We start from the raw sequence: 27,068 nt of genomic DNA, 5'->3' as shown, positions 1-27,068 counted from the left end.
GGCTTGGGCTTGTGTGGTATAATTCAAGTTGCATTAGAGCCTGCATTCATTTAAGGTGTCAGTAATTTGGTTTTAAGACATTTTTACCTCAGTAAGTATCTGGGAAAGCAGCAACTTCAGAGTTGATGTTAGGAAAACAAACCTGGTTCACAAAATTTGGTGAGTGTGTTACAGATGATTAATGTGCTCTGTGTGTTCAAACTAGCACTAAGTTGTGTTGTATGCATCACGTTTTCTTAATGCTTTCTGAAAATTCACCTGATAGGTTTTTTTCTTTTTAATTTGGTATGCAGGGAGATATGAACTGTATTTTTATTACTAGAAATTAAGGGGGGAAAAAACCCGAACCTTATCTATCGAAGTATTACCAGGTCACTGCTGTCTTGCCTCATGTCTTACCTACGTATAGATTTTTTCTCCCTGTATTTACTGGCACCATTCTTTGCAACTGAGAATGCATTTCTTCTGTTTTCATTTTACCGGTACCGGTCAGTCCTGGGTCTTTGGAGGGCTTTATGGGTGCTCCACCCTCTTCTTTGCCTTGTGTGTGTTGCCCTCCCCTTCTCTGCTCCTCCCTGCCTGCCACCACCGCATGCCCAGAAGATGATTTTGTTTTGTATTTCACTGGGAAATTTGAGAACTCACTTCTGTTAGTTCTTATTCTTTCTGGCTCTTCCCAGAGGAAGAGGCTTCTTTTCTTGTGTTCTGGCTACTGCTTTCCATACCTATGCTCTGGACTTCACACTCTCCCCTGCTCAGAGCTGTTCTGTGGCTCTTTGCTCTCTCCCCAGTGTCTTTAATCCTCCTTCTCTACTCCGTTGCCTTTTTTTTTTTTTTTTTTTTTGGTATATAAAGTTCAAACCACTCCTGTTTTACAAATACAACAACAACAAAAGTAAGGGCCGTATTCGCCCTGCTCTGGTTGCAGCTGTCTTCCTTCCATCACAGCCCTGCTCAGGAATAGCCCCCTGTGCTCTTTGTCATCACTTTCTCAGTGATTTCTTACTCCTCATTGGCCTGGAGTCTGGCCGCTGCTGCCACTCTAGGGAAACTGCTTTTTCATGTCGGATTCCCTTCCTCTTGATTACACGTTGTCCTTGAACACCGCTCCTTCCTCGTTCCTGCAGTATTCTCTGCGTGGCTTCTGTCCTACTGTCATGCTTTTCCCCTTGTCCTGGTCTTAGCCATTCGTTTTAATCTCCGGGTGGCTCTTGTCCTTTGCTTGTCCCTTAAGATTTGCTGTCCCCCCAGGGTGCTGTTCTTGTCACTAGTGGAGAGTCTTCTAATAGTAGTAAGTGCCATTCCCTTAACCAGCCTGCCTGCTTTTTGTTCAGCTCCTTTCCAGTTCGTCATTCAGTAAATATTAAGTATTCTTTCTCAGGAGTGTAAATCTACTTATGACATGCCTCAGTTGAAAATCCTTTGGCCTATTTGTGTTTCAGGATAAACTGCAAGTCCCTTAGCTCAGCGAACAGTAGTCCCCGTTCTGCGGCCCCTTGCCGCTTCTCTAGCCACCTTTCTCATCACTTCGCTTCAGAGCATCTTCTGGGTCTTAGGAAACAAGCTGTACTTTCATGACATGTCACGCATCTCTGCCTTCCATGCTGTTCTCCTGCCCTCCCTCCTTCTTGACCTGCCAGTATGCGTGGATTCTTTACCGTGCATTTCAAGTCTTCCTCCCTCAGGGAGACAGGTTGGGCCTCGTGCCCTCTTCTCTAAGGTCCTACTCACCCTGGCGGTCCTTCAGCTTTTGATTTACCAGGTGACTTTCCCCACGAGGTGGAGAGGCATTGAAGGAAGAGACCTCATTTTACTCAGTTTTATATTCCTGACACTTAGGGTGGGGCTCAGTTCAGGGGAGGTCCTCCATAAATAACCAGTAGTCTCGGAATTAGGGAGTAAAGTGAAGAGCACAAGGTGCTGTGAGCTAAGGGCCACACGTTAGATGATTTTCTCACCAGTCAGAGTTACGTCCTTTCATAAACCTGATCAAGGGATAGGGAGTCAAATTGCTGTGTCCTGAGCATGTCTAGGAAAATAATTCCTCATTTTGGTCTAAGTGAAGTGTAAATATTTGAATTGAGACAGGGAAAGTGTCTACCAGAGTTCATCATTCAGCGAATATTTATTGAATGCTTTTTTATATGGGAGGTGCTATGGAGAGATAGGTACTGAACTGGGATATAAAAGCAAAAATTGTTGTTTCCGGAGCAGAATGATAAAGAATGATATAGTGAAAATAGACTAATTTGGCATTATCACTAACCCTTCTCTTCCCTCCCCACTGCTAGTTAATGTTGTGAGCATTAAATTGACAAATATATGAAAACTGCTCTTAAACTGTTAAGCTCTATGAATTTAAGATGGTTGTCTTTTATTATCTTCAGTATTTCTGGCTGATTCTTTCGAAATAGTTTACTGATGTATTTGATAAAGAACTCTAATGTTTTTATACTAAATGAATGTTATTGATAATATGATTTTATGTAAGGTGATTAGCAGAATTATATTCTGTCCTGGAGGCTTTTATTGTAGAAGATGTGGGAAACACAACACTCAGATGTACTGTCGCTTTTCCATTTCAGGTTGACTGCGCGTTGTCACTCATTCGACTTGGAATGGAGCGGAACATTCCTGGTTTGCTGGGTCTCTGTGATAATTTGGTTACTCTGGAAGCTTTGGTTTATGAAACTGGGTGTGATTTAACCCTAACCTTGAAAGAACTCCAGCAGATGAAAGACATTGAAAAACTAAGACTACTGATGAATAGTGTAGGTTTTATTTTAACTTTCTTCTTAAGCATTCTGTATGTACTTTGATTATGTGCGTCTCAAAGCTAAAGATAAAATGTCCTCTAAACCTGAGCACTTAGTAAATAAAGGAAGGTTTCTTGACTTAAAAAAATCCAATCTTTGAGTACATTAGTGAAAGCATCCCTAAATTATTTTGGCTTATCTTGTACCTTCCTTGCCCTTTATTTGTACTCCTCTATATAGAACTTTCTTTTTCTTTCAGCTAGACATATTTCTAAACTAGCTGGCCATTCTAGTAATCGTGTTTCTAGTCCTTCACTATGTTAAAATTCACAATCACTTAGAGATTTCACTTACACAGAAGTACTGGATAGAGTTCAGAGGGCTGGGTACTTGTGTGAAGAAAGCATCTTGGCTTGGGGCTTCATAATTTTGGGAGAATTTGCTCAGAGAATTTGCTCAGAAAGTGCACTCTCCCATATCAGGACCTGGTTTCTGCTGAGCCCACTGAACAGAGAGACATCTTTAAGACCAGACTGATGGGGCCGCTGGGTGCCAGCTGTCAAGGGATGCCCCCTATAGTCTTTTGCTATACTACAGTCTTTTACTCCTCCCCGCAGAGGGGAGTACTCCTCCCCGCAGAGGGGAGTACTCCTCCCCGCAGAGGGGAGGAGTCACGGCTGCCCGATGTACTGTTTTCTCCCTGACTTGACTTCTCTCCTCTCCTCTCTTCTCCTCTTTTTTTATTTTTTTCTTTCTTTCTTTCTCACTTTCTTTTTCATCTTCCTTCCTTTTTCCTTTCGTCATCTTTCTTCCTCTGGCCCTTCCTTCCCTTTCGCTTAGTAATTTTTTCCCCCTGATAACCCACCCAGTGAAAAATTGATTTGTGTTATAGGTAGGACTCCTCTTACTAGATTAAGGTGTATCTTCTGGGGTAAATAAAAGAAGGAATTGTGTAATGTCAGGCAGAATGAGTATAATCATGTGTGTCATTTAGAGTTCTGTGAAGGTGGATGTAAAGGGGCAAAACAAAATAGGAAAAGGAAGGGAGAGATTCTGGGGTTTTTATATAGGAGATGGTTCTCAAGTGGTTCCTTTCTAGAGCTTTTTAGTGTTTCTCTCTCTGTTTCCATCTATGGTCAGTTTCTCTCTCTCTCTCTGCACACATACACATACACACACACACAACAGAGTTTTGGGGGTAGAGCCTCTCTCTGCGCTGGAAGACTCATGTTGAAGTAGTAGTAGTAGCATGTTTGTCTTCCAGAGCTAGGCTTAGGCTGTGAGGGATCCAGAGTGACCATTGTCCTGCTGCTGGATGGACCGAACTGCTATTAGCTCTACTAGCCCCAAGCCTAAGGTGATTCTCCTGCTCCCTCTCAGCCTACCTGGGAGACAGGAAATGGAGTGCCTGTTTTAAAAAGTGTTGGGTTTCCACTGTTTAACATTAGTCTGATTAGCTGTGAGCTTTAGAATTTGTTGTCTAGTATGATCAGGTATTTAATGTGTTTGTTTTGGTTAATTGTATTTTCAGTGTTCGGAGGACAAGTATGTGACAAGTGCCTACCAGTGGATGGTTCCCTTTCTTCATCGTTGTGAGAAACAGTCTCCTGGTGTGGCTAATGAGCTATTAAAAGAATATTTAGTAACTTTAGCTAAAGGGGACTTAAAATTTCCCTTGAAGATATTTCAGAATTCCAAACCAGATGTAAGTAAAAACTGACTTCTTAAAAACCTCTGCACTTCTTCCTCTGCAAAATTAGATTTTGTCAGTTTGTTATAATAGGCTTTGTAAATAATTTCCCATTAAACAGAAAAGGAAATGGTTGTCATGTTATTATTTTATTTTATTACTTAAATTTTATTTAAAATCAATTAATTATCATAGTGTATTATTAATGTCAGAGGTACAGTTCGGTGATTCATCAGTTGCATATAACACCCAGTGCTGATTACGGTCAAGTGCCCTCCTTAATGTCCATCATTAATTACCCTGTTCCCTCACTCTCCTCCCCTCCAGCAGCCCTCAGTTTGTTTTCTAGAGTTCAGTGTCTGTTATGGTTTGCCTCCCTCTCAGTTTGATTTTATTTTATTTTTCCCCTGTGTTCATCTGTTTTGTTTAAATTCCACATAGGAATGAAATTATAGGTTGTCATGTTATTCTTTAAACAAGTTTCTATTCAGTCAAATGATTTTTTGGAAGTTCTTATGTTTATTTTATTTACTCCAAAGTTTGTTGACTTTCTGTTATACTGATTTTATATGTTAATATGGATCAATACCAAACAGAAGAATAGTTGATAGATACTGAATTCTTGCTATAGACAGACACTGTATAAGTGTTAACTCATTTAATCCTTATAACAGTCCTAAGAGGTGGGTATTTTTATTAAGAATTGGAGAGGATGAAAAATTGTGATATAGAGTGGGTCACATAATAAGGAGTGGAATCTGGGTTCATGCATAAGTATTCTAATTTCACAGCTGTGTTCTTCACCATTAAGCTTTACCCAAACACCAATAGAAGAAGAAAAGATTCTTGCCCTTTAGGACCTTCAAAATATTCATGAAAATCTTTAGGATCTCATAAGGAAATCTATAATTCTTAATAATTTATAATTAATAATTTTTATAATTTATAATTGCTAAAGAGTACTTTATAGTTGACTCTCCTACAATACAGAGTTGAGGGGCACCAACCCTACCCTTATGCAGATGAAAAAATCTATAATTTTGGACTCCCCCCAAATTTAACAATCAGCAGCCTACTGTTGACCTTACCAATAATGTTAAACAGTTGATTATTTTTACAAAAAAGTAGCCTACAGAAAGGAGAATGTTATTAAAATCATAAGGAAGAGAAAATACATTTATAATACTGTGCTGTATTTATAAAGAAACAATTGGCTTGTAAGTGGACCCACACAATTCAAGGGTCAACTGTATTTATAGCCTGTACTTCTATAGAATTCAAATTGTTCAGATTCACTGGCAGGAAGTCATTTTATTAAGTGCAGCATACTTTTACCAAGTAAATAACCTCTTAATTTAACTATAAATCAAATATGCTGTTTCAAGTGACAGTGGCTCCCTTTATATTGGAGGAGGCTCAAGCAGGATAGCACGGTCACTGTAAGCCACTGACTGACTTTGTAGTGAGATTCAAAGCATTGGATTGGGTTTCAAGCAGAAGCCATTTAAGGCCTCTTCCAATCCTAAATTCTAATTGAGTGCATTTCCTTGGGCTAGCCTGTGTAGCAGTCTGAAGTCTTCTGAAGTATATGGTTACAGACCATATAATCAAGATAAAAAAGAAAGCATTGCTTAGCTAACCTTACACATTTTTTGGTTTCTGAAAGGGTTGTCAAGAATGTATCTGTTCTTTGGCTATTTAAAATTTTCCATCTTCTCATAAGCAGTTCCTACTTAGTATTCTATTCTGATTTCGAATTTGGTGTGGTTTGCTGCGAGCCAAGGGTGGGTTGCTTATGACAGCAGAATACTATGTGAGAAGCAGGATGGATTGAATATGAATGTTTTATGAGTAAGAAAGAAGTGACTTTAAATTCCTTCCAGTAATCTTGTTTGTGATACTTCTTCCTTACAGAGTCTTGTAAATCTTTTGTATGTCGTCAGCTTTTTGTTGTTTTTACTTGGCAATTTAGCATGTGCCTTTTGAATAAAACATATAGCCATTTGCTTTTGTTGAAATATGTAAACATCAAAGCAGAAATGGTGTTGTTGGGCTTTTCCTTAACAATCCATCCTCTTTATTCTTATCAATATTATCTTTCTACAATGGAAATTTGATGATGTTGTGATCTATAGGAAACCAGTGTCTGCAAGGTAGATGTTGGGCTCTCTAGAGTGGCTTTAGAAGGTTCTTTGTGGTTTGTTTCCAATCTGTCTCTTTAGCCTCATTTCCCTCTGAGAGTGAATGTGCCAGTTTACTCACATTGAACTTCTCACTCTGTCTTCATGCTGTCAGGTCTTTCTTACCTTTTTATGTTTTTATAGACTCTTTCCTTTGTTTGGGATGGTCAGCTTCTCTTTCCTTCCCTTTATAGACCCCTACCTGATAAAAATCCTGCTGTCTAAGATTTCCTCTTCTGGGATACCTGTGACTTATCTGTGCCATGACAGGTCTTGTTCTTGCCTCTGTAATAACCCACATCACACTGTGTCAATTAATGTTCATGTGTTTGTCTTCCCCTCCCTTTGTTTCCTCTGTGTGTTCCCTATGTCTCATGCATCTGTGTTACCAGGGAGTCTTGCAAAGAGCAGTTGCTCAGGAAATTTTGTCAGGGCAAATGACGGGCGAATGATTGACACTGGGTTTCATTTATGATGCCCCAGATCACTTGATTACATTTATTTGCTTTATTAGGATTACGCTCCGAGCACTGTTTTTATTTTATTTTACTTGACTTTATAAAAAGAACAAACCTTGAATCTGCCATGAGTCACGTACAGAGTGTTTGTAGTAATATAACAGGAGCAGTGATTTCTGTATCAGACAGCTTAGGCTGAGTTAGGCTGCATTAACCAAATGATCACTAAATCTGAGTTGGTGGAACAGCAGATACTCATTTCTCACAAGCACCGTGTAGGCTGTGGTTGGGCTTCTGGGCTTCATTCCAGGACTTGGCTAAAAGGGCTGGCCTGTTTTCTAAGGTGTGGCACAAGAGAAGGAACAAAGTAGAACCACACAGTGACTCTTAAAGCTTAGTTCAAAGTGCATCAAGTGACAGCCTCTCACGTTTCACAGGCTAGAGGAAGGCTGTGGCCAAGCCTGTTGTTAATGAGGCAGGAAGGCATAATCCTTCTTGGGGAATGAATACTTGGGAACATAAGACAAACACTTATTTGTCCTTTTAACTGGAGCATACGCCTCAAACTCTTCCTCTCCTTCCTAACATCCTGATTTTAAGCACTCATCTGTGATTTTAAGCTGTTGCTCTTTACTTACATGACCCTTTGGAAGCGGAATTTGTGAAGGAACTTGGGCAAGTCTAGATGGAGGTGATTTGGAAATAAAATATTCTGCCTTTTTGTTCATGGTCTTCCATACAAGTAGATTTTTTTTTGTTGTTGTTGTTGTTTTTTCTCTGTATGGGAACTATGGACTTAAAAATAATACAGTTTTCTAGGCCCAACCCAGATACAGTGTATTAGAATTTGGGGTGTATGGATCTGGAATATGCATTCGACAGTTTATCCAGTGATTCCTTTGGAAAGCTCCTTGATATGTGTTGCAAATAAGTGCCACTCTTGTTTTGCTGATCCTCCAGTTCTTTTAGTGGTGAAGGTCACTTTCATCTGATCAGGAATTGAACTGTTTCAAGTCTCCCATGTCCCGTAGTGTGGTACTCCAGGGCCCTGAGTTTGGAAGCCCTGGGTGCTGATCTAGGCCTGTATCCCAGCAGTGGCATAGATGGGGAAGTCTACTTAACACTTTACACTCCTGCCTGCAATTTCCTGCTTGCCCACTTTGGGCCCACACTCCGCAGGGAATTGAAAAATGCTTCTGGAACCATGCTGTTCAGCACGATGGCCTCTAGCCATGGGTGGTTATATAAAGTAAAATAATAAAACTAAAAATTCATTTCTTTTTTTTAATTTTTTTTTTAATTTTTATTTATTTATGATAGAGAGGCAGAGACACAGGCAGAGGGAAAAGCAGGCTCCATGCACCGGGAGCCCGACGGGGGATTCGATCCCGGGTCTCCAGGATTGCGCCCTGGGCCAAAGGCAGGCGCTAAACCGCTGCGCCACCCAGGGATCCCTAAAAATTCATTTCTTTAGTCTCACTAGTTTTCTGTTATTTGTAGTTTTGTTTTTTTTTTTTTTTGTAATTACAAGTAACGCTACAATGAATAATCTTGTTCGTATGTGTTTTTGTGTCTTCGGTATGCTTTCAAGGTCTATTCCCAGAAGGGGCTTCCTGAGCCTAAGGTGAGGGACGTGTTGGTATTGCCAGATTTCTCTCCAGAGGACTTGGTCCCGTTGACATTCCCACCAACCACGTGGGAGCATGCCTATTTCTCCACAACTTTGTGGACAAAATTAGTTGCCATATTTAAAAATTTTTGCCAGTGTTATTTATAGGTAAAAACTGGTATTTCAGTGCTATTTTGATTTACATTTCTTTAATTATGAGTGAATTAGATCATTTCCTCATTTATATGAGGGGATTATCTCTTTTTTGGTAAATTGTCCATCTGTGTCTTTCCCACACTTTTCACTTGGGTTTTTGTTCTTTTGTGATTTAATTTTGTAGAAATTCAGATTTACTGGTGTACTTAGCCCTTTTTTTTTTTCGGTATGTATTGTGTGTATTTCTTCCAGTTAGTAGGCAGTCTCCTGACTTTATTTATGGTGATTCGTATCAAGCAGAATATTTATCTATGTGTAGTCAAATTGAGCAGTCTTTTGGAGTAAATTCTTTTGTATGATGAGATGTGGCTCAAAATTTTTTTCCCCAGATGGCTCCCTAGCTGTCCCAGCACCATTTATTAAAAATGTTGTCTTTCCTTGAGTGATTTGAGATGCCACCTTTGTCATATACCAAATTTCAAGTTGTTGGTTAGTCTAATTCTAGAGTTTTTATATTGTTACTGGTTTGTCCATACTCTAGGAACATATTTTTATTTAATATTTTATTTATTTAGTTTTTTTTTTTTTTTTACTATTTATTTGGGTGAGAGAAAGCAAGCAAGCATGGGGAGAGACAGAAGGGCAGGGAGATGGACAAGCAGACTCTGTGCAGAGTGTGGAGCCCCATGTGGGGCTCAGTCTCACTCCTGAGATCATCACCTGAGCCGAAATCAAGAGTTGGACACTTAACCGACTGAGCCACCTAGGCGCCCTTAGGAGCACAATGTTTTAATTATAGAGAGATTTTATGTGTTTTTAAAGTCTGATGAGGGTAATATTCCTTGGTAGTTTTTCCCTAGGTTTGTGTGTGTGTGTGTGTGTGTGTGTGTGTGTAAAGATATTCTTATATGTTTGTTTTTCCATCTGAACTTTTATAACAACTTGGCTAATTCCATAAAATAACTTGTTGATATATTTACTGTGATTATATTAAAATTCTAAATTGACAAGACCAGTATCTTTATAATGGCTTCTGCTTCAGTTGGTTTTCCAAATTACTCCTTTTCATTGAAACTGGTTTCAGTTTTTTTCATTTTCTTATATGAGTTGTTGATTACTATAGTTTTCCTCCATGTCTCCCTTTCTTCCTGTATGTGAATTTTTTCTGCAGGACTGTGAGAGCCCATGTTGCTTAGTATGGGCTCTGGAGCCAGTTGTGTGTATTTGATTCCTGGCCTGACCAAGACCAACTTTGTGCTTTGAGCAAGTGATGTGTCTTGTCAGTGCCCGAGAGTTCCCCTTCTGTAAAACTGAGATAGAGCTAATATTAACTTTACAGGATGGTTTGAGGAATTAGGAATCAATGCATATGAAGCACATAGAAATAGCGCCTGTCACACAGAAATCGGAAAAGTTAACAATTTTAATTTTTAATAATAATTTTTATTGTGCTCTGTTCATCTCTGACACTTTTGCAACCTTGGATAACTCTGTCAAATGTCAATTTTCTTAACACCTTGAAGAAATGTATATAACTCCTTTAACCCTGCTACTTCAGAAAACTTCGTTTCCCTGTAAGCTTGACTATTTCTTCTTCCCGTCCATTGATGTGGTTTTTCTACTGAGAAGATGCCTTTGTTTGGCAGCTTCTGTCCGTCACTTTCTTAATCTGGTTTTGTGAGTTTCTACTAAAATGTTGAAAACCACTAGATCTTTATTATGGAAATTACTTGAAACTTATTTTGTCATTGAATAGGGCTCTAAGAATATAGTTTCAACTTTACATTTTGGTGTCTTTGGTAATAATGTAAGCATTCTTCATGTATTAATTTTAATCCTCGACAACAATGGTGTTTGGAAGATATTAGTATCTAATTGTAGAGATGAGAAGACAGGGCACAAATACAGTATTTTTATATCCCGGGAAATAAGAGAGTCTGGTTTGTGATGGGAAATGTGTATCCTGTAGAGACAGTGACCCATAGTAGCCAGCTTTCTGCATCAGAGTGTGTTCTGTGATTTGAATATTACTGCATTGCAATGTGACTTCTTCTGAATAGAATGTCAGTACTGTTTAGTTACATGACTAATATATAATGCATACTGAAAGATAGTAGATTCAAACATCTCTGAATAGTAGTTAAGGAATTTTATATATTTTTGTAATTGAAACACATAAAATTTGGCTTTCGGGTTAGAAATATTTTTAATGAACTGCCTTTTTAATTCACTGTGTTTCTTCTATCTACTTGATCCTGAATGGGTCATAAATTGAAGAATCTGTTTTTAGCAGATGCAAAGCTTATGGGTACAAATTATCTTTTCTAGCTGATTCTGTAATTAAAATGTGATTTCATTTAGAATTATTAAAGACCCCAAAAGTCTGTAAGCTAAAGAAAAGTCAAGATTTGTTTTTACAGCTGATTAATTGCACTATTTAATATTCTATTGACAGTTTACTAGGCTATGGAAAAACTGACTGTAAATCTACTGACGTTTAGTACCGCATGCTTTATTTTCTCTAGCTGCAGCAAAAAATTATCCCCGATCAGGACCAACTGATGGCAGTAGCTCTAGAGTGCATCTACAATTGTGAACGGAATGACCAGCTGTCTCTTTGCTATGACATACTAGAATGTCTTCCACAAAGAGGATACGGGTAAGATCCCACAGCATGAGGGTCTTATTGTTGTGTTTTCATCCTAACAGCTAACACGAAAATGTTGCTTCCCTGAGTATTCATTTGAGAGAGTTTTGGGAATATAAAAAATATACAGAGAAGAAAATGGAATCATCTGCAGACCTGTTGCCTAGAGATAAACTTTTGCTTTTCCAGCAGTCTCTGAGCAGTCACTATAATCTTGTCAACTGTGATAAATTATCCAATAAAAAACAAAAATATCACCACCACCACAACAAAAAAATACTTTGCTTTTAGTGGATAGACCATGAGATCTCTGTTTTGTGTTTCTAATTAGAGTTTTTGTATTTATGGGTTTGTGATTGTCTGTGAATTATTTGTTTTGGGGCCTTGTCTATAATAATCGTGTTTAAGTGGTAATGTATGAATACACATCATTTTATTTTACTTTAGTTTTCTTTCAGTTTTATTGAGATATAATTAACATGCAGCACTAAGTTTGAGGTGTTTGACATGATGATGATGTACATAGGTCGTGAAATGACCTCTGTCAGTTTAGTTAACATGGGTTGTTGCCTACAGATAGAAAAAAAAAAAAAAGAAAAGTTTTTTTTGTTTTTTTTACCTCATGATGAGATCTTTTACTCTCATAGCAACTTTCAAGGATAACATATAGCAGTGTTTTGGTTGGTTTCAATTGGTTTCTCAAGTTGTTCCTCGATTGGAACATGTACGTTGTAAGTCACCAAAGTATATTAGGTTCCCTGTACTTACTTATCTTATACTTGGAAGTTTATACCTTTTGACCACCTTTATACAGTTCCCATGTCTCCCACTCCCACCCCAGATTAGCCACAAATCTCATCTTTTCCTATGAGTTTATTGTTGTTTTTTGTTTTTTGAAGATTCCACATATATGTAAGTGAGATCATCATACAGTATTTGTCTTTCGTTGACTTGTTTCATTTAGTATAATGCCCTCGAGGTCTGTCCATGTTATCATAAATGGCAGGATTTCCTTCTTTTTTTATGGTTGAATTGTATTCCACTGTGTATATATAATTAGCACATTTTCATGATTCATCTATTAATGGACACTTAGGTTGTTTCTAATAAGTCTTGGGTGGTTTGACTAATGCTGCTCCCTCTCTCTCCTAAGGAAATTTATGTTTTTTGTGAAATGAATGATAGAAATTACCAATTTTGTACTCCATTGTGAAATAATTATTTCATGCAGTCACTAATGGTACTGCAATCAGGTGGAAGGTTGATGGGTAAAGGATATTTGCATGGTACCAAAGTATTTCCTCAGCAACTTTTTTTTTTTTTTTGGTCATTTCAGAGGGGAAATTTGGCTTTCTCAAGTAGAAGTCTAACTGCTATCACCTTTATTCAAGCTACCAAGTGTGGTATCACAGTCAGCCTGGTGTCACATGCTTCCTGCTGAGATACAGTATGAAGTAAAGTTGTTCACTCTTAGTCCAATCAGTCTTTTGGGCTGAACTTCAGTTTTACAGCAAATGCAGGGTATAGGGGAACAAGTTAAATAACACCATGAAGGAAACAAATGCAGAGTGGGAGACACTCTATAGGTCACCTGGCCTTCTCACTTTGAAAAGTCCATGTCATGGAGGAAAACATGTTGTTGGAGCTGGGGAGGTGCTGATCTGAAATCAAGGAGTCTGGGGGTACATGTCTGGCTCAGTCAGGGGAGCATGTGACTCTTAATCTCAGGGTTGTGAGTTTAAGTCCCATGTGGGATGTAGAGATTACTTAGATAAAAAAACATAAAATAATAAAATCAAAGGATCCAAAGAGACATAATCCTCTCCTATATTGTAACTATAAGGTAGCATAATTGATAAACAGCTCTTTGCCGCCCAACCTTCCCTATGCTCGAATACCTGTCTTCTCACAGGAAATACTTGCATAGAACATGTTTTTCTTCTGGTCTTTGCCTGCCTTCTTGAAAACAGCTCCTGTTGTAACTGCGGTTTTAGGATTGTTGACTTCCTTTTATGGAACTCTACCTCCCCGCATACCTATTCTACTGTTTTTTCAGTGTGGTTAAGGTAGTATTTTCATCAAGTTATGTAAATATTGGTTCTATAGAGCTGGGTATGATTATATTTCCTTTTTATTCAACGTTTTGTTTTTTCTTTTTTCTTTTTGAATTTCCTTTTCTTTTTTTGTTTTGTTTCCATTTATCTCCTCTCTCTTCTTGAAAGACTTTTTCAATAGAAAACTATTTTCTGTGGTCAAATCTGAGACAAATCTCAGTTCCCTTTTCCCATTATCTTTCCCTCTCTTTCTTTTGGAACATCCTTCTCGGAATTCCTTTTTCTTGCTTCGATGTGGGTTAATTGTCCTGTATTCTGCATAATGGCCATCCTTTGGTTTTCTGCTCTCTCATGTTATGTATCACCTTTCTGGAATCTCTTCTCCTTCGTTCACTTATTCTGTCATTCTGAAGGAACACAATCTTAATAGCTTTCTATCAAAGATTACATAGAGGTATTTTTATTATAAGACTGTACCATGTCAGAAGGATACCAGAACTGCCCCCTTGACCTTGATAGAAAGTGTGGCTGTGTGTGCAGTTGTAGGTTTATGATCACCTTTCCCTATTTCTCCACTCCCAGGGTTGTTGAGTTGTCCTACACCGTTGTAAACCACTACTTTGTATATGGCCTTTCTTCCTTTTCAGATATTCTAGTACCTTCTCTTCACCTCTAATGTCCTGAACTATCATAAGGATGTGATTTATTGTGAGTCTAAATTTGTTGTGTTGTTCATTTAGATAGTCTATTCCACTTTGGATACTCCTGTCCTGCAGATCTTTGGGAAATTTTCTTATATTCTTTCTTGATAAGTTTCCTTGGTAATATAATTTGTACTCCCTTCCTTTATCTTCCTCCATTTAAAAAAATACTTTCTTCTTTACTTAACTGCCATTTTTATCCTTTTTCCCACTTTTTGACCTTTTGCTAAGTGATCTGAGAGTGGGCAGCCCGGGTGGCTCAGCCGGTTTCGTGCCACCTTCAGTCCAGGGCCTGATCCTGGAGGCTCGGAATCGAGTCCCACGTCAGGCTCCCTGCATGGAGCTTGCTTCTCCCTCTGCCTGTGTCTCTGCCTCTCACTCTCTCTTTGTCTCTCATGAATAAATGAATAAAATCTTAAAAAAAAAAAGATCTGGAGTTTCTTCAGTTTTATCTTTTCATCCATCTTTCAAATTTTAAAATGTATTTTGGCTTTCTTATTTAAATCCCAGGAACTTTAAAAAAAAGATAGTATCCCAGTCTTGTTTCAGAGATGCACACCTACCTGTCCTCCCTGCACCACCACTTTCTCACCATGGCCTCTCATTTTTCATATCCTGTTTGTTTGTATCTCTGCCTTTACTTCTAGGGACTTTCTTCTGTGTTGAGGGATTCCTGATCACTAATTTATATCTAAGACATTAAAAAAAAAAAGCTGATTGGAAGCCATGTAACAAGTTAAAGCCTTTACATTATAGGAGTGCTTGGGAAGTTGTCATGTATGTGAGCATCTAGCTTGTTCTCTTGTTTCAGTTTTGATTTTTTTTTTGTAGAATAATCTTAGAATTGTATTATGTTATAGAAATGTTGGGTAATTTGTAGATCCTTATTATTCATCACCTCACCAGCAAGTCTCAGTACTGACTACCAAGAAGGAATCCAAGCAGTTAGATTTGTCAGTGGTAAGGCTAAATGGAGACTGTAGTAATGCTTAATATGTACTTCTCCTCCTCAGTCTAGGTTTAAGGAATCTTCATATAAGGCAAGGTAAATCACAGAGTGCCTCAGCATGTGTTTATTACTCGGACCTATACAGATATGACCATAGGCTATCTCATGTCCTTTGTAAAGAGCAGGAACAGCAGGTGTGCCTCTGTGAACTGTTGGTCTCTCTGAGAGCCATGACTGTCACTAGGCAGCAAAAGGCATTATATGAACCGATTTTGTAGTAAAATGTCATTACCCATCATTTAGAAACCTGAACTCAGTGGTTATCAGGGTGTTAGTAGGAAAATTGTTCTTTCTGGGGGGTGACAAGAGATTCAGAGGCTTCTCTTAATATCTGTGTTGGAGAGCAGAAGTGGTAGGGAGTTTCTTCCTTAAATGACCTCACTAGGAAACTTGATGGTCTGTCTTTCAGCTTTGTGCCTCCTTTGTTGTACTTGAACCACCTAGTCAAGCTCATTGACTCCCAAGTAATATGTGTAATTTTTGGAAATAAATGTATTAGACTTTGTTTTTCAGTAAGATAAAATAAGCATAAATATCAACTAGAGCTGATCGATCAATTTTTAAATAGTAATTTGCCTACCATGAAGTATCAATAGAATGATGATATTAAAAGAACATTTTTCATGTAGACATTATAATTACAGAATTAATGTGTTTTTGAAGAGTGTGTAGGCTAAGAAATGTCTCTTTTTCTTGGCTTCAGATAAATGATTTTTGATCTAACAGATTTTTTATTTTTGGTAACTACAAAAACTGGATTGATACACTCTTGTTTTCCATTTATTTCTTAATGATTATATTTCACATTATAATTTTCTAAATCACTTATAATTTTAATAGGCTAGTATTAAAATTTGGGCTTAAAAATATTTTTCCTGTGGTTCTCTTCATGCCAGGTTCATCAATTTTATTCTGCCTGTGATTAGTTCATTTTTAGTGGTTACATGGTCATTTACCAATGGTAAACTGTTATGTTTTTTCACTATTTAGGAAATGAACACTTACTTAACCTAATTATTTTTTGTGCATCTTATGTAGGTAAGCATATTCCATGTGACTGAGAAAAAACTTTAGTTATTATGTTTATGGATGTCAGTTCACAAAGAAAAATATCTTGTATTCTTGAAAATCAGTGACAGATGTTTATTGTAGAGCCACAAAACATAATTAAAACAGTACTATAGTATGTTAATAGAAGGTAGCTGTGACAAGGGACCTTTTGAAGGAGTTTAAATGTAACATGCCCAAACTTAACACTCCAGTTCAAGGCCTAAAACCTGGTTTAAAAAGATAGTATGATCTTTGTAAATTGCATGAATAATTGCCAAATAGAGTTAGACCAGGAAGGATTGATAATTTTAAAAATAATTAGTGTTTTTTTTGTTCAAGTTAGGGCGTTTTTAATTTTCTAAATCCAGATGGAGATTCTTATTTGGTCATCATACTAATAATAGACTCTGAGATCTTGCTGGAATTCATTTGCATTGTTGGCTGGAAAGCACCAGCGAGTGTCAGGTACAGTGGTTCTCGGTTAGGAGCATTCCCTCCATGTTAGTAGTTGTGTAGGATTGAAGGATACTTTTAAGTAGCGTCTCAGCTTTGTGACAGATCCCTACATTCACTTGTACATGTGTTGTGCCTTAATAAATCTACTCTACTGGCCACATTTTCATTAGTATATGATCCTTTGCCACGATAATGTTTCTCCTAGTTGCCTGTCCACATGCTTCATCAGAAAGGGCTTGCTTTTTAATCTCCTCTACCTTCTAGGGATTATCTAGATAATGGCTGTGCTTTATTGGGTTCCTTAATATTGGAGTAGATGCAGATGGAATGAGGACAAGGAAGAAGTCCTATATAGAATCCTAATGGAAACTTCATAGAGGGTGAAAGGGCTATAGACAGGCCTAGGAAAAAATCAAAATGCAAGGCTATCCTTCCTAGTCTGTTTTACTGGTTAAAAGAATAGAACCAAATGGTGATTTTACCCTTTAACGCTTATTATTAAAAAAAAAAAGACTTAAAAATGATTTCTAATGCTTTGTTGCCTTTTAGCAGAATCTAACTAAAAGTTCTTCAAGAAATAGTTGGCCATATCACACTAATCAGTGATAGAGAATATTCTTCTAGTCCAGTATTTTTTATCTTAATCTCTTGAGTCATGAAAGATGCTGAATGCATTCAGGAAATAAGACTAAAATTATGCCTGGCAGTGTAAGATTGTTGTACATTAACTATAAGGGAAACGTTTCTTTTTTCACGTAATTGAGTATTGTATTTTATGTACAAAGGTAGTGCTAAACCTTAATTTTTTTTTCTCTTAATCTTTTAGTCATAAAACAGAGGTAACAACAGCTCTTCATGACATGGTAGACCAACTGGAACAAATTCTCAGGTGAGAAAAATGATAGTCTCTTGACTCTGTGCTGATGGAGGAGGTCTGTCCAAGAAATAACTTTCCATATGTCTGGTGGTTGTTTCCAGTTTGACTTCCTATTTATTTGACTCCCTTAGAAGTGAGTTTTCTTAATATAAGCATACTGCTAGCCTGTGGTAAAGTAATAAGAGCCTGGATTTTGAAGACTGGGGGATCTGTGTTCAAATGTAGGCATTGCCATTTACAAACTGTGTGATCTTTGAACCCCGGATTTTCTTATTTATGGATTCTAACTAATGAGATAATGGAATTAACATTAGATTAAGCGTTAAGTGCCTCCTACACAGTAGGTACACAAGAAATGTTAGTTCCTGCAGCAATTATTGTATCTGTCAGCAAACAATATTTATTAAACTCCTGACTTCCATTTTTTATTACATTTGATTGGTTATCTGGATTAGAGCAAACTGCACGAGAGCCTTCAACTGACTTGGTAATAATATTCTTCACATCAGAATGAAGCACTAAACTTTCTACCTTGGAGCCTGAAATTTCTTAATATGCTATTTAGGAAGTCACATGTTGTTTACGAGTATTTTTATGTATATATGAAGATGCTTTAGTGATTTTTAAATATCTGTATTAAAGAAATTTCAGGGATAAGATTGTTTTCCAGCATATAATTATAGAATTATAGGTAATACCATCACTTGATGGTGGTGATATGAATAGTAAAGTATACTAATTTTTTCAGTCTACTAGTTAGTTTTATTCATTCAATTTAGTGAACTTGAGTATAAATATATTTCAAGTTGTCTTTAAGGAAACCATGTCTTTGTGCCACATCTGTATGTGAGTTGAATGAAGAATTAAGTGCTCAGTTTCCTTAGGACTTCTGTTTCCTCCATTCGTAACTACCTGAGTTGCTGCTTGTTACTTTGTGTTCTGAAAGTTATGCATTTTTTTATTTTCTTGAAAAACGCTTAATCAAGCTCTTTCTTTTCAAGCTTTGCTTATTTTAGTTTGGCTATGTCTCTCCTTTTCTCAAGGTCTCTAGAAAGTTGAACATAATTTGAATAAAGCTTAGTGGCTTAAGTCAGTATAGATTCATTCCTTACAAATTTGCATGATTACCTTTTTTTCCCCCTAATGAAACTGGGAAGAGTGATCTCAAAAAGATTCAGTGAAATAAGCACAGTATATTTCACTATATGTTCCCAGATATAACCATGAGTGATCCTGATGTCAGATTGTGCTCTTACTACCTCAAGGAAACAGTTATACCCTGTTGGTTTCTGGATGGTACCCATGTCTTCCGCTGTTTATTTTAAGTTACTGACTTATTTTTTTTTCCTGACCTTTTAAAATAAGAACTTTTTATTCTTGTTCCACCTCATAGCTGCTGATTGTTGAAAAATGCTTTAGCATACATGGGATGTCAGGTGATATGACCCATGAAACCTGTCTTTATGAAGAGCTAATGAATTCTAGCCAGTCACATTCTATAAATATAGTTAATTCATAAATGTGAGGTTTGGTGAGGCCAACCATCATATATTTATGATGCTGATAATTAGTGAATGGGATATCTCAAGAAGATTCATAGGAGATAACATTTGTTTCATATTTTGTGTTTTTATAGATCAGATTCTAGAGAGAGATTGCACCTTGTGATTTTTCTGTGGTTCCAATTCTAAAATTGTTTATGCCTTTTTTTTTTTTTAAGATTTTATTTATTTATTCACAAGAGATAGAGATATAGGCAGAGGGAGAAGCAGGCTCCTTGCAGGGAGCTTGATGTGGGACTTGATCTCCAGACCCAGGATCATGCCCTGAGCCAAAGACAGACAATCATTGAGACACCCAGGCACCCCTGTTTATTGCCTTTCTAACAGCCTTATGTATAACAAATTACTCTGTAGGATTGTTCAGAATTAAAGCTGAGCATTGAAATGATAGATTTGGCTTATTTTACTGATTTGCTGCTTTTAGAGTATAGGAAAATAATAAAAAATACTTTTAGTTAAAGATATGTCATACTTTTTAAGAAATGGGTTACTAATTCCAAGTACATTGTAATAAAAGTACAGGAAATAAGATCAGATATATAATTGTTAGTTTTGTTTTTTTTTTTTGCTGAGAATTATGCAGTGTGTAAAATTGGATCATTTTACATGCTACTTTTTGTTTTTAGTACTAAACACCTAAGTGCTACTTGTATATTTAAGACTCTTAGACTTTTTTAATTTGGTAGCAAGACTTTAAAAAAAATTCATCTTTCACTTTTAGTGTGTCGGAGCTTTTGGAGAAACATGGACTTGAGAAACCAGTTTCATTTGTTAAGAACACTCAGTCTAGCTCAGAAGAGGCACGCAAGCTGATGGTTAGGTTGACCAGGCATACTGGTCGCAAGTAAGTAATTAATAAAATTAATTGATATTTGTATATGGTTAAAAATAAATACTGCTTTTTTTTCTTTTACTTCATTGAGTTATAATTGACCAACACTAAATTACACGTGTTTAAAGTGTAGCAGTTGATAAGTTTTGATATATGTAGATACTCATGAAACCATCTTGCACTGGAGGTAAATAAATACGTCACTCTTAAAAGGGGCTTCTTGCCTCTTTATATTCTTTTCCCCTTTGCTTCTCCTCATCACCCCTCATCCCCTCCCCAGACTACTACTGATCTATTTTCTGTTCCTGTATATTACTTTGTATTTCCTATAATTTTATATAAATGGAATCATCTAGTATATGCTTGTTTGTTTGGCTTTTCCCACTCAGCATACTTAGTTTGTTATTCGTCCATGTTGCATCCTGGATCAATAATTATTCCATACTTTTTACTGAATAGTATTCCATTTTGGATTTATCACACTTTGTTGACCTATTCACTGGTTCATGGACTTTTGAGTTGTTTTGAGGTTTGGTTTTTATAGATAAAGCTATGAATATTTGTATACTATATTCTCAACATTTTTTTATTGTTGTAAATAGAATTATTTTCTTAATTTAATTTTTGGATTGTTCCTCTTGTGTAGAAATGTTGATATATATTGTATATTTTTTTGATTTTGGTATATGTTAAACTTGTGTCTTTCAACCTTGCTGGACTCCCATATTAGTTCCAGTAGGTTCTTTTTTGTTTTTGTTTTTTTTTGGATATTCCGTAGGATTTTCTGTATACAGTATCATTGTCATCTGCAAATAGAGACAGCTCTACCTCTTCCCAAGCCCTACGACAGCTAAACATGTACCACCTAGTTGGCTCCAGGAATCCTGAGCCCAGTTAATAGTAGTAAACTGTTTATGGAATGCAACCAGTAGTGGCTTGCTCAAAGAGCTTTCCTTCCTAAGAAATCCCCTGGCATTTTGTACTTGTCTCTCCCTGTCTGTCTTTTTCAATGGATTACTATAGTTACTGGTTTATGTGCCTTATGTTCCTTTCAAGATTATAAGCTTCTCCGGGGCAAGTGTTATAGTTCTCAAACATCTAATATGGGACCATATATATCAATGGCCCTCTCTCAATAATTATTAAGTGAATAATTTAAAAGATTTTGGCAACTCAGGTCTTAAGTTTTTTTTTTTTTAAGTTTTTTTTTTTTTTTAACAACTAGAAACAAATGGTCAATATTTCTGATCATGCTGATTCTACTCCAGAACCTACTCTTTGAGAAAACTTTGCTGTTGCATCTAGATTACTTCCTGTCTTTTCCTTGAGTTTTTCAAATACTTCTGAAGTCTTTGAAGTTAATCTCTACTCATTGTGTTCTACTCTGAATATGTAAGAGAATATGGCCTCTTTTCCAAACTACTTAATTAGAAGTGAATCATGATTATTTCATGTATGCTACCATGGTTTAGCCTTCAACATCTATGGAATATTCTTATGCATATTCTAAATGGTAGCAAATTTCATTGAATCTGCACAAATCAAGTCTTACCATCTTGAGTGTAATACTGTTTCTCCTTGGAAAATAGACCTCTATTCCAAGGCTGTAACTAATACCTCAGGTTCATATTTAGGGATCTCTCTGTTAATTTGCAATTCTCTGGTATAAGTGCCCTCCAGTTCTACTCTTGGTTCATATTTACTGAATGTATTCTGAAAAGGCCATTGTAAATAATGTCTTATAATTTATTTTAATTAGAACCTGTACTTACGGCTAGCCATGTGTGAGAAAACATTAATACCATCTGTCCCCAGTGTTGATGGCTTCCAGAAAAACAGCTGGGCTATGAGAATTTGAATTCAGCTAGACAATGCCTAGGTTTGATATTATCCAGCTGGTGCAAGATGGACACTCAATTCATCAAACATTTTGCAGCTTATTTACCTGCAAGCCAAATCTGGAAGAACTCTCCAGTTCTTTGAAGTTCACCCAAAGAGTTCACATACCACAGTCTAACTAATGGACACATTTCAGGGATTATCCTGGAAGACATGCAGATATGTCAGTTTGTTTTTTCTGTTTGTAGGCTGGGGAAAAAATTTGCCCTGTTTTTAATGCATAAAAAAGGAGAAAGTACATCGGAAAGAAACATCCAGGTGGTTTTTGACAAACACGAAACAAAATAAAATATGCCCTTTTCAACAATGAGATTCAGGATTATGTAGCACGTCAGGACTAGCAAGTAAACATGAATAATGGTGCCAAATTCATGTATATTCAACAAAGGTGAACTTTTGGGGGAGGCAGAGAGAATTATAGCACCTTCTCTCTCCTGCTACACAATATTAGTAATCACGTATGTAACTATAGAAACCAAAGAAATGTGTTTGTAACTTTTAGATTCGTTCATTAACATTTATTGAATACTATTTTATTCCAGGAAAATGAGGGGGAATGTCTTTGCATACATTCTAGTTTTACTTAATCCTTACAGTGTACAAAATGGAATCTGTAGCTCAGAGAAATTAAGAGACATAGTGAGAGCCGTACAGGTAATTGAGCTTACATTTATACTTAGGAACATCTTGCTTCAATGCCTGTGTTTTATCAGAATTAATCTTTTCCATTTCTTATCACTCTCCAAGATGGGCTTTAAGTGAGGAAACTGAAATTCAGGAACATTAAGTGTTCATGATCATGCAGCTAATAAGTGACTGTTAGTGAATTTGTTAATAAAACCTCTTCTCCTGCTGCAGGAGAATCTGAACCATTAATTTTCTCTAACTGTAACCCTGGATACCAACATAAAGTGGTATTTGATCAACAAGACTGCGTATGCCTCATTGGTTGTGTAAACCTGATCCCTGGTTGGTAAATTGCTTCTGACCTGGTGGAACTGGAAATGAATTAGAAAACCTGATAGGAAAGCCTAAAGCATAAAAAAAGCCCCTGAGTGTGGTCCCCGTCATGCTATGAGAACTGTGCCTATGGAATTGTTAAAACAGTTAATGGTGCTTGTGGGGCATGAGACTTCTTACTGAGTTAGATAGGGTGGCTCCTGCCACTACCCTATAAGATTTTGTCTTCTGGCACCTGGGCTGTCACCTGGGATGAACATGACTCCTGTGGAGCTCGTGTCAGTGGACTATTGCGAGGACTGCCAGTGGGAGGAGCCATTAGTGCTGCCCTGTTGGTGAGCCAAGGTCCCCAGCCTCTCATCTGATACCAGGGGTAGCCTCTGGTTGCCTTCTAGGTCTACACGTGTAGCTGAAGTTAAGAAGATTCCCTGTGAGGGATTGTAATGTGATAAAGATGGATCCGAAACCAATTCTGTCTTCTGAGTACTTTTTCTGCTATATCACAGCTGCTGTATCTTACTGTGCTTTATTTTATCTTAGAAATTCACAGCTTGCTTACCTTTGCTATTATCACTTTATACTGTTCTAGTTCTGTGTCTAGGCAGCCTACAACCGAGGTAGCTTGGGCAGCATCTCTAGCATTGATGTAGAGCCACTTTTCCTCTGATTGAAGGAAATTCACATGAGATCATTCCTATTGATCATTTGGGAGCTGTGTGGTATATAGAATGGTGACGCCAATTTTTTTTTTTTTAAACTTTTGGCCAATTGAGAGATTTCATGAATATTTTTCTTTTTCTTTTTCTCCCCCTCCTGGCCTGCAGGCAGCCTCCTGCCAGTGAGTCTCATTGGAGAATGTTGCTGCAGGACATGTTAACTATGCAGCAGAATGTTTACACCTGCCTGGATTCTGATGCTTGCTATGAGGTAACTTGATACATGGAACACATGGAAGTCCTTTTAATTTGGAAAGTTTGGTTGTTACAGTATGTTTCCTGGACACAGATGTGGTGACCATAAGTTTCTCTGTAGTATGATCGAGTCATAGCCGTGAATTGAATAGTGCTTTATAAATTGAACCCTAGCGCATCTTACCCTCTGCGCCCCCCCCCCCCCCGCCCCCAATCTTTGTTCACTGCAACAGTGGTCATTGGCAAGGTGATCTCAGCCAGGAAACGGACTCAACCTTGCCTCCTCTCACTTCCGTAGTCTTGGTTGTCACTAACGCCTGTTTGATTGATGTAGCTGGGAGAGAAGGTCTTTCAAATCTGTCCTATCTCAGCTAAGTTGCAATTCCTCTGAACCTGTCTCTCTACTTCCCTATTTCTAATTTACACTGATTCAGAGCAGTCCTTTCATGACACTCCCTTTCTGGAAATTGATGCTTGTTCCATGCTAGCATCAGAAAGTAGCCATGCTTCTTAGCATGGCATAAAGAGGCCCAGCAGATCGTGCTTCCCTGTCTGCTCTTCCCCGTGCTACTCTCACATACTGGGACACCGCGTTCCCCAAGCTCTACTGCTTCCATCAGCTCAGCCCTGGCTCTCCTGGCACCGGGCTGCTTCCTGGTTCTGACTCCACCGGCATTGTTCTCTGTGCCTGGATATCTGCCTCTTTCCTTTATCTACAAATTGCTGATAATTTTCAGGACTCACTTCACTGATTATGCCCTCCAGGATGTCTGCCTTTGTCCTTTCATGTAATGTGTCTCTATTATAGTCTTTCTTTTAAATGCAGTAACTGGTTTCCATGTGTGGTTTTTGCCCTTTGGTCATGAGCCCCTAGGTAGACATTATCATATTCATGTTCAGCCTGCTCTCCCCCAGTGTATATTGTAACATCCAGAACACAAAGGATACTTCAGAAACGGCTGCTAATTGACGTAGGAATGTAACCCAGGGGGGTTGAATTATTACTTTGGGAAGCTATGTGCCTAATCACCAAATTACTCCTAGTTCATGTGGAAAAATGATCCAGCTGACCCATTTTTAATGAGATATAATTTAAAAGTAGGTTTCCATTTTGAGTTTTTCTGTCAATAAGCCAAACATGAAATTGTATAGACTCTTTCTTGTGTTGCTCTGCTCTGACATTGCCAAGTGTGACCTGTTGATAAAATGAGTTATAAAAACAGGTCTCTATTTTGTGAAATTGGTTGGTATTTTTATTCAAGGTAATTTTAACAAAAGAGTGCTAATACAGACTGTTGAGAATTGGTTTTATATTTGAACTTCAGGTTTTTAAATGCTTGAATGAGTGTGAAGTTTACATTGATGATTATAGTCTGACGCCGTGTACATACAACTGCCAGTAGCTTCCCCTTTTGTATCTGAAGTACAACTTGAATTCCAATTCCAGGAGAAAAATCTATATTCACATGGGCTCCAAAACCTAACCACCATTTATATGTCTACAGTAGTCTTTTTAAGCTGGAATGGTATTAGTTTGCTCTTTTTCTGTTTCTGGTTCTGATTGGAAAATTGGCAATAAATATATTATACTCAAACTAGCTCATAATAACTTGACATATTAAATTGTTTTTGTTTTATTTAACACCTTTTTATTAGCCTTTGATATTTTAATTTCTGGCTATTGGCCTCTCTCCTTTGAGAAAACATTTGAAAACATAATAGCTTGAAATGGCTATCGAGGAAGGTAATAGGGATTTGGCAAACTTAGAATTTAAATATTTACCTTTTTAGTTATACTATATTGTCTTACTGACCTTTGGCTATTATGTTCAGGGTTGCTATCTTGTAAAATAATTTGAAAGCTCAGTGATACAATTTTGAAAAAGTTAAAGATTTAGTTATAGAATGTAGAGCAGAAATCTGTATTCATTTTAGCAAAACCTTAAATTTTAGAGTGAGTTGTATTTTTCAACTGGACATTAATCCTTTATGGCTTACTTGAATAAACCAAAGGAATAGAGAAACTGTTATATCTAATTCATTTGGATCACTTGGAGTAAGCTCTTTTCACCTGTCAGATATAAATGATCAGGGTTGCTCATTAGTAATTTGCTTTTTGTTACAATAGGTATTTTGTAGCACATCCCTTGTAGATGTTAGTAATTTTGTCCTTGTCATTTTAATAAAGCCCCGTCTAAAAATACTGCCTTTCCCAGAAACGTAGAAACAAGTGAAAATAAGGGGATCCTATGAAAATTGGGTAGTCTTAATTGTAAGAAAACTCTTGAATCTCCATGAAATCTGCTTTTTTTTCATCTCTTATTTCTATTTTTGTGTTATCCTCATCCAGCTGGGGCCTAATATGGGAGAACATTCTTGTGAAGTTTTTATACTAATTATATATTGACATTATTAGTATAGATTTAAAGAGATCTCTTTAGGACTTCTCTGGACTAAGTAATAAATGATATCAATTACACAATAAATTTTATGTTCATTGATGCTATTATTTGCCTAGTAGAATACAGTGATATTTACATGAATACCTTCCATCAGTGGCTTTTTCTTGTTTTATTTAAATAGTTTTTAGTCTGCAGGTTGGAAAAAAATAAAAATCAACATTACTTTTATAGCTTGGCTATTCAGCTTGTGAGACTGAATTTAGATGCTTTAAGCATTTATAAATTATATCTGTCATATTCAAAGATTTTCTTTTAAAAAATTGAACTGCTTGTTATAAATCGTTTAAGCAGAGTGGGACCTATTGAGTATGGGACAGTATGTCTAAAGAATCCTGTTTTTAATGAATGTGAATTTCAGAGATCTTACTCAGACTTCATTATAAGTCTTTAAGATACAGTTGATCCTTGAACAACATGTGTTCAGACCATAGAAGTCTTCTTATATGTGGGTTTGTTTGTTTGATAAGTACAGTACTAAAATGTATTTTCTGTTCCTTATGATTTTAATATTTTCTCCAGCTTATCTTATTGTGGGAATACAGTTATAGAATACAGTAAATACAAAATAATGTGTTAATTGCTGTCCATAATATCAGTGAGGCTCCTAGTCAATGGTAGGCTATTGGTAGTTAAGTTTTGGGGGAGTCAAAAGTTATATGGGGATTTTTGACTCCAGGGTAGTTCACCTCTAAATCCCCTGTTGTTCAAGGATTACCTATATTATGCTTCATATTAGTTCCATTAAATTATTTCTTCATTCTAATAGATGAATCTCTTTTATTGAGATGAAATCCACATA

General features: G+C 37.0%; 1 protein-coding gene across 1 annotated transcript in view; it reads left to right on the top strand.

The window, feature by feature from the left end:
* NBAS (NBAS subunit of NRZ tethering complex) overlaps positions 1 to 27,068 on the top strand; it is a 322,484-nt gene that overhangs the window by 131,176 nt on the left and 164,240 nt on the right. Inside the window, exons 24-29 of the mRNA XM_055327484.1 lie at positions 2,586 to 2,771; positions 4,288 to 4,461; positions 11,375 to 11,508; positions 17,593 to 17,655; positions 19,927 to 20,049; positions 23,721 to 23,823. Coding sequence (XP_055183459.1) covers positions 2,586 to 2,771; positions 4,288 to 4,461; positions 11,375 to 11,508; positions 17,593 to 17,655; positions 19,927 to 20,049; positions 23,721 to 23,823 — 783 coding nt within the window. The remainder of the gene's footprint in view (positions 1 to 2,585; positions 2,772 to 4,287; positions 4,462 to 11,374; positions 11,509 to 17,592; positions 17,656 to 19,926; positions 20,050 to 23,720; positions 23,824 to 27,068) is intronic.

The sequence above is a fragment of the Nyctereutes procyonoides genome, unplaced genomic scaffold, assembly GCF_905146905.1.
Source record: "Nyctereutes procyonoides isolate TBG_1078 unplaced genomic scaffold, NYPRO_anot_genome, whole genome shotgun sequence".
Taxonomy (NCBI): domain Eukaryota; kingdom Metazoa; phylum Chordata; class Mammalia; order Carnivora; family Canidae; genus Nyctereutes; species Nyctereutes procyonoides.
The sequence above is the reverse complement of the archived record's forward strand: the minus strand, read 5'-3'. Positions and strand labels throughout refer to the sequence as shown.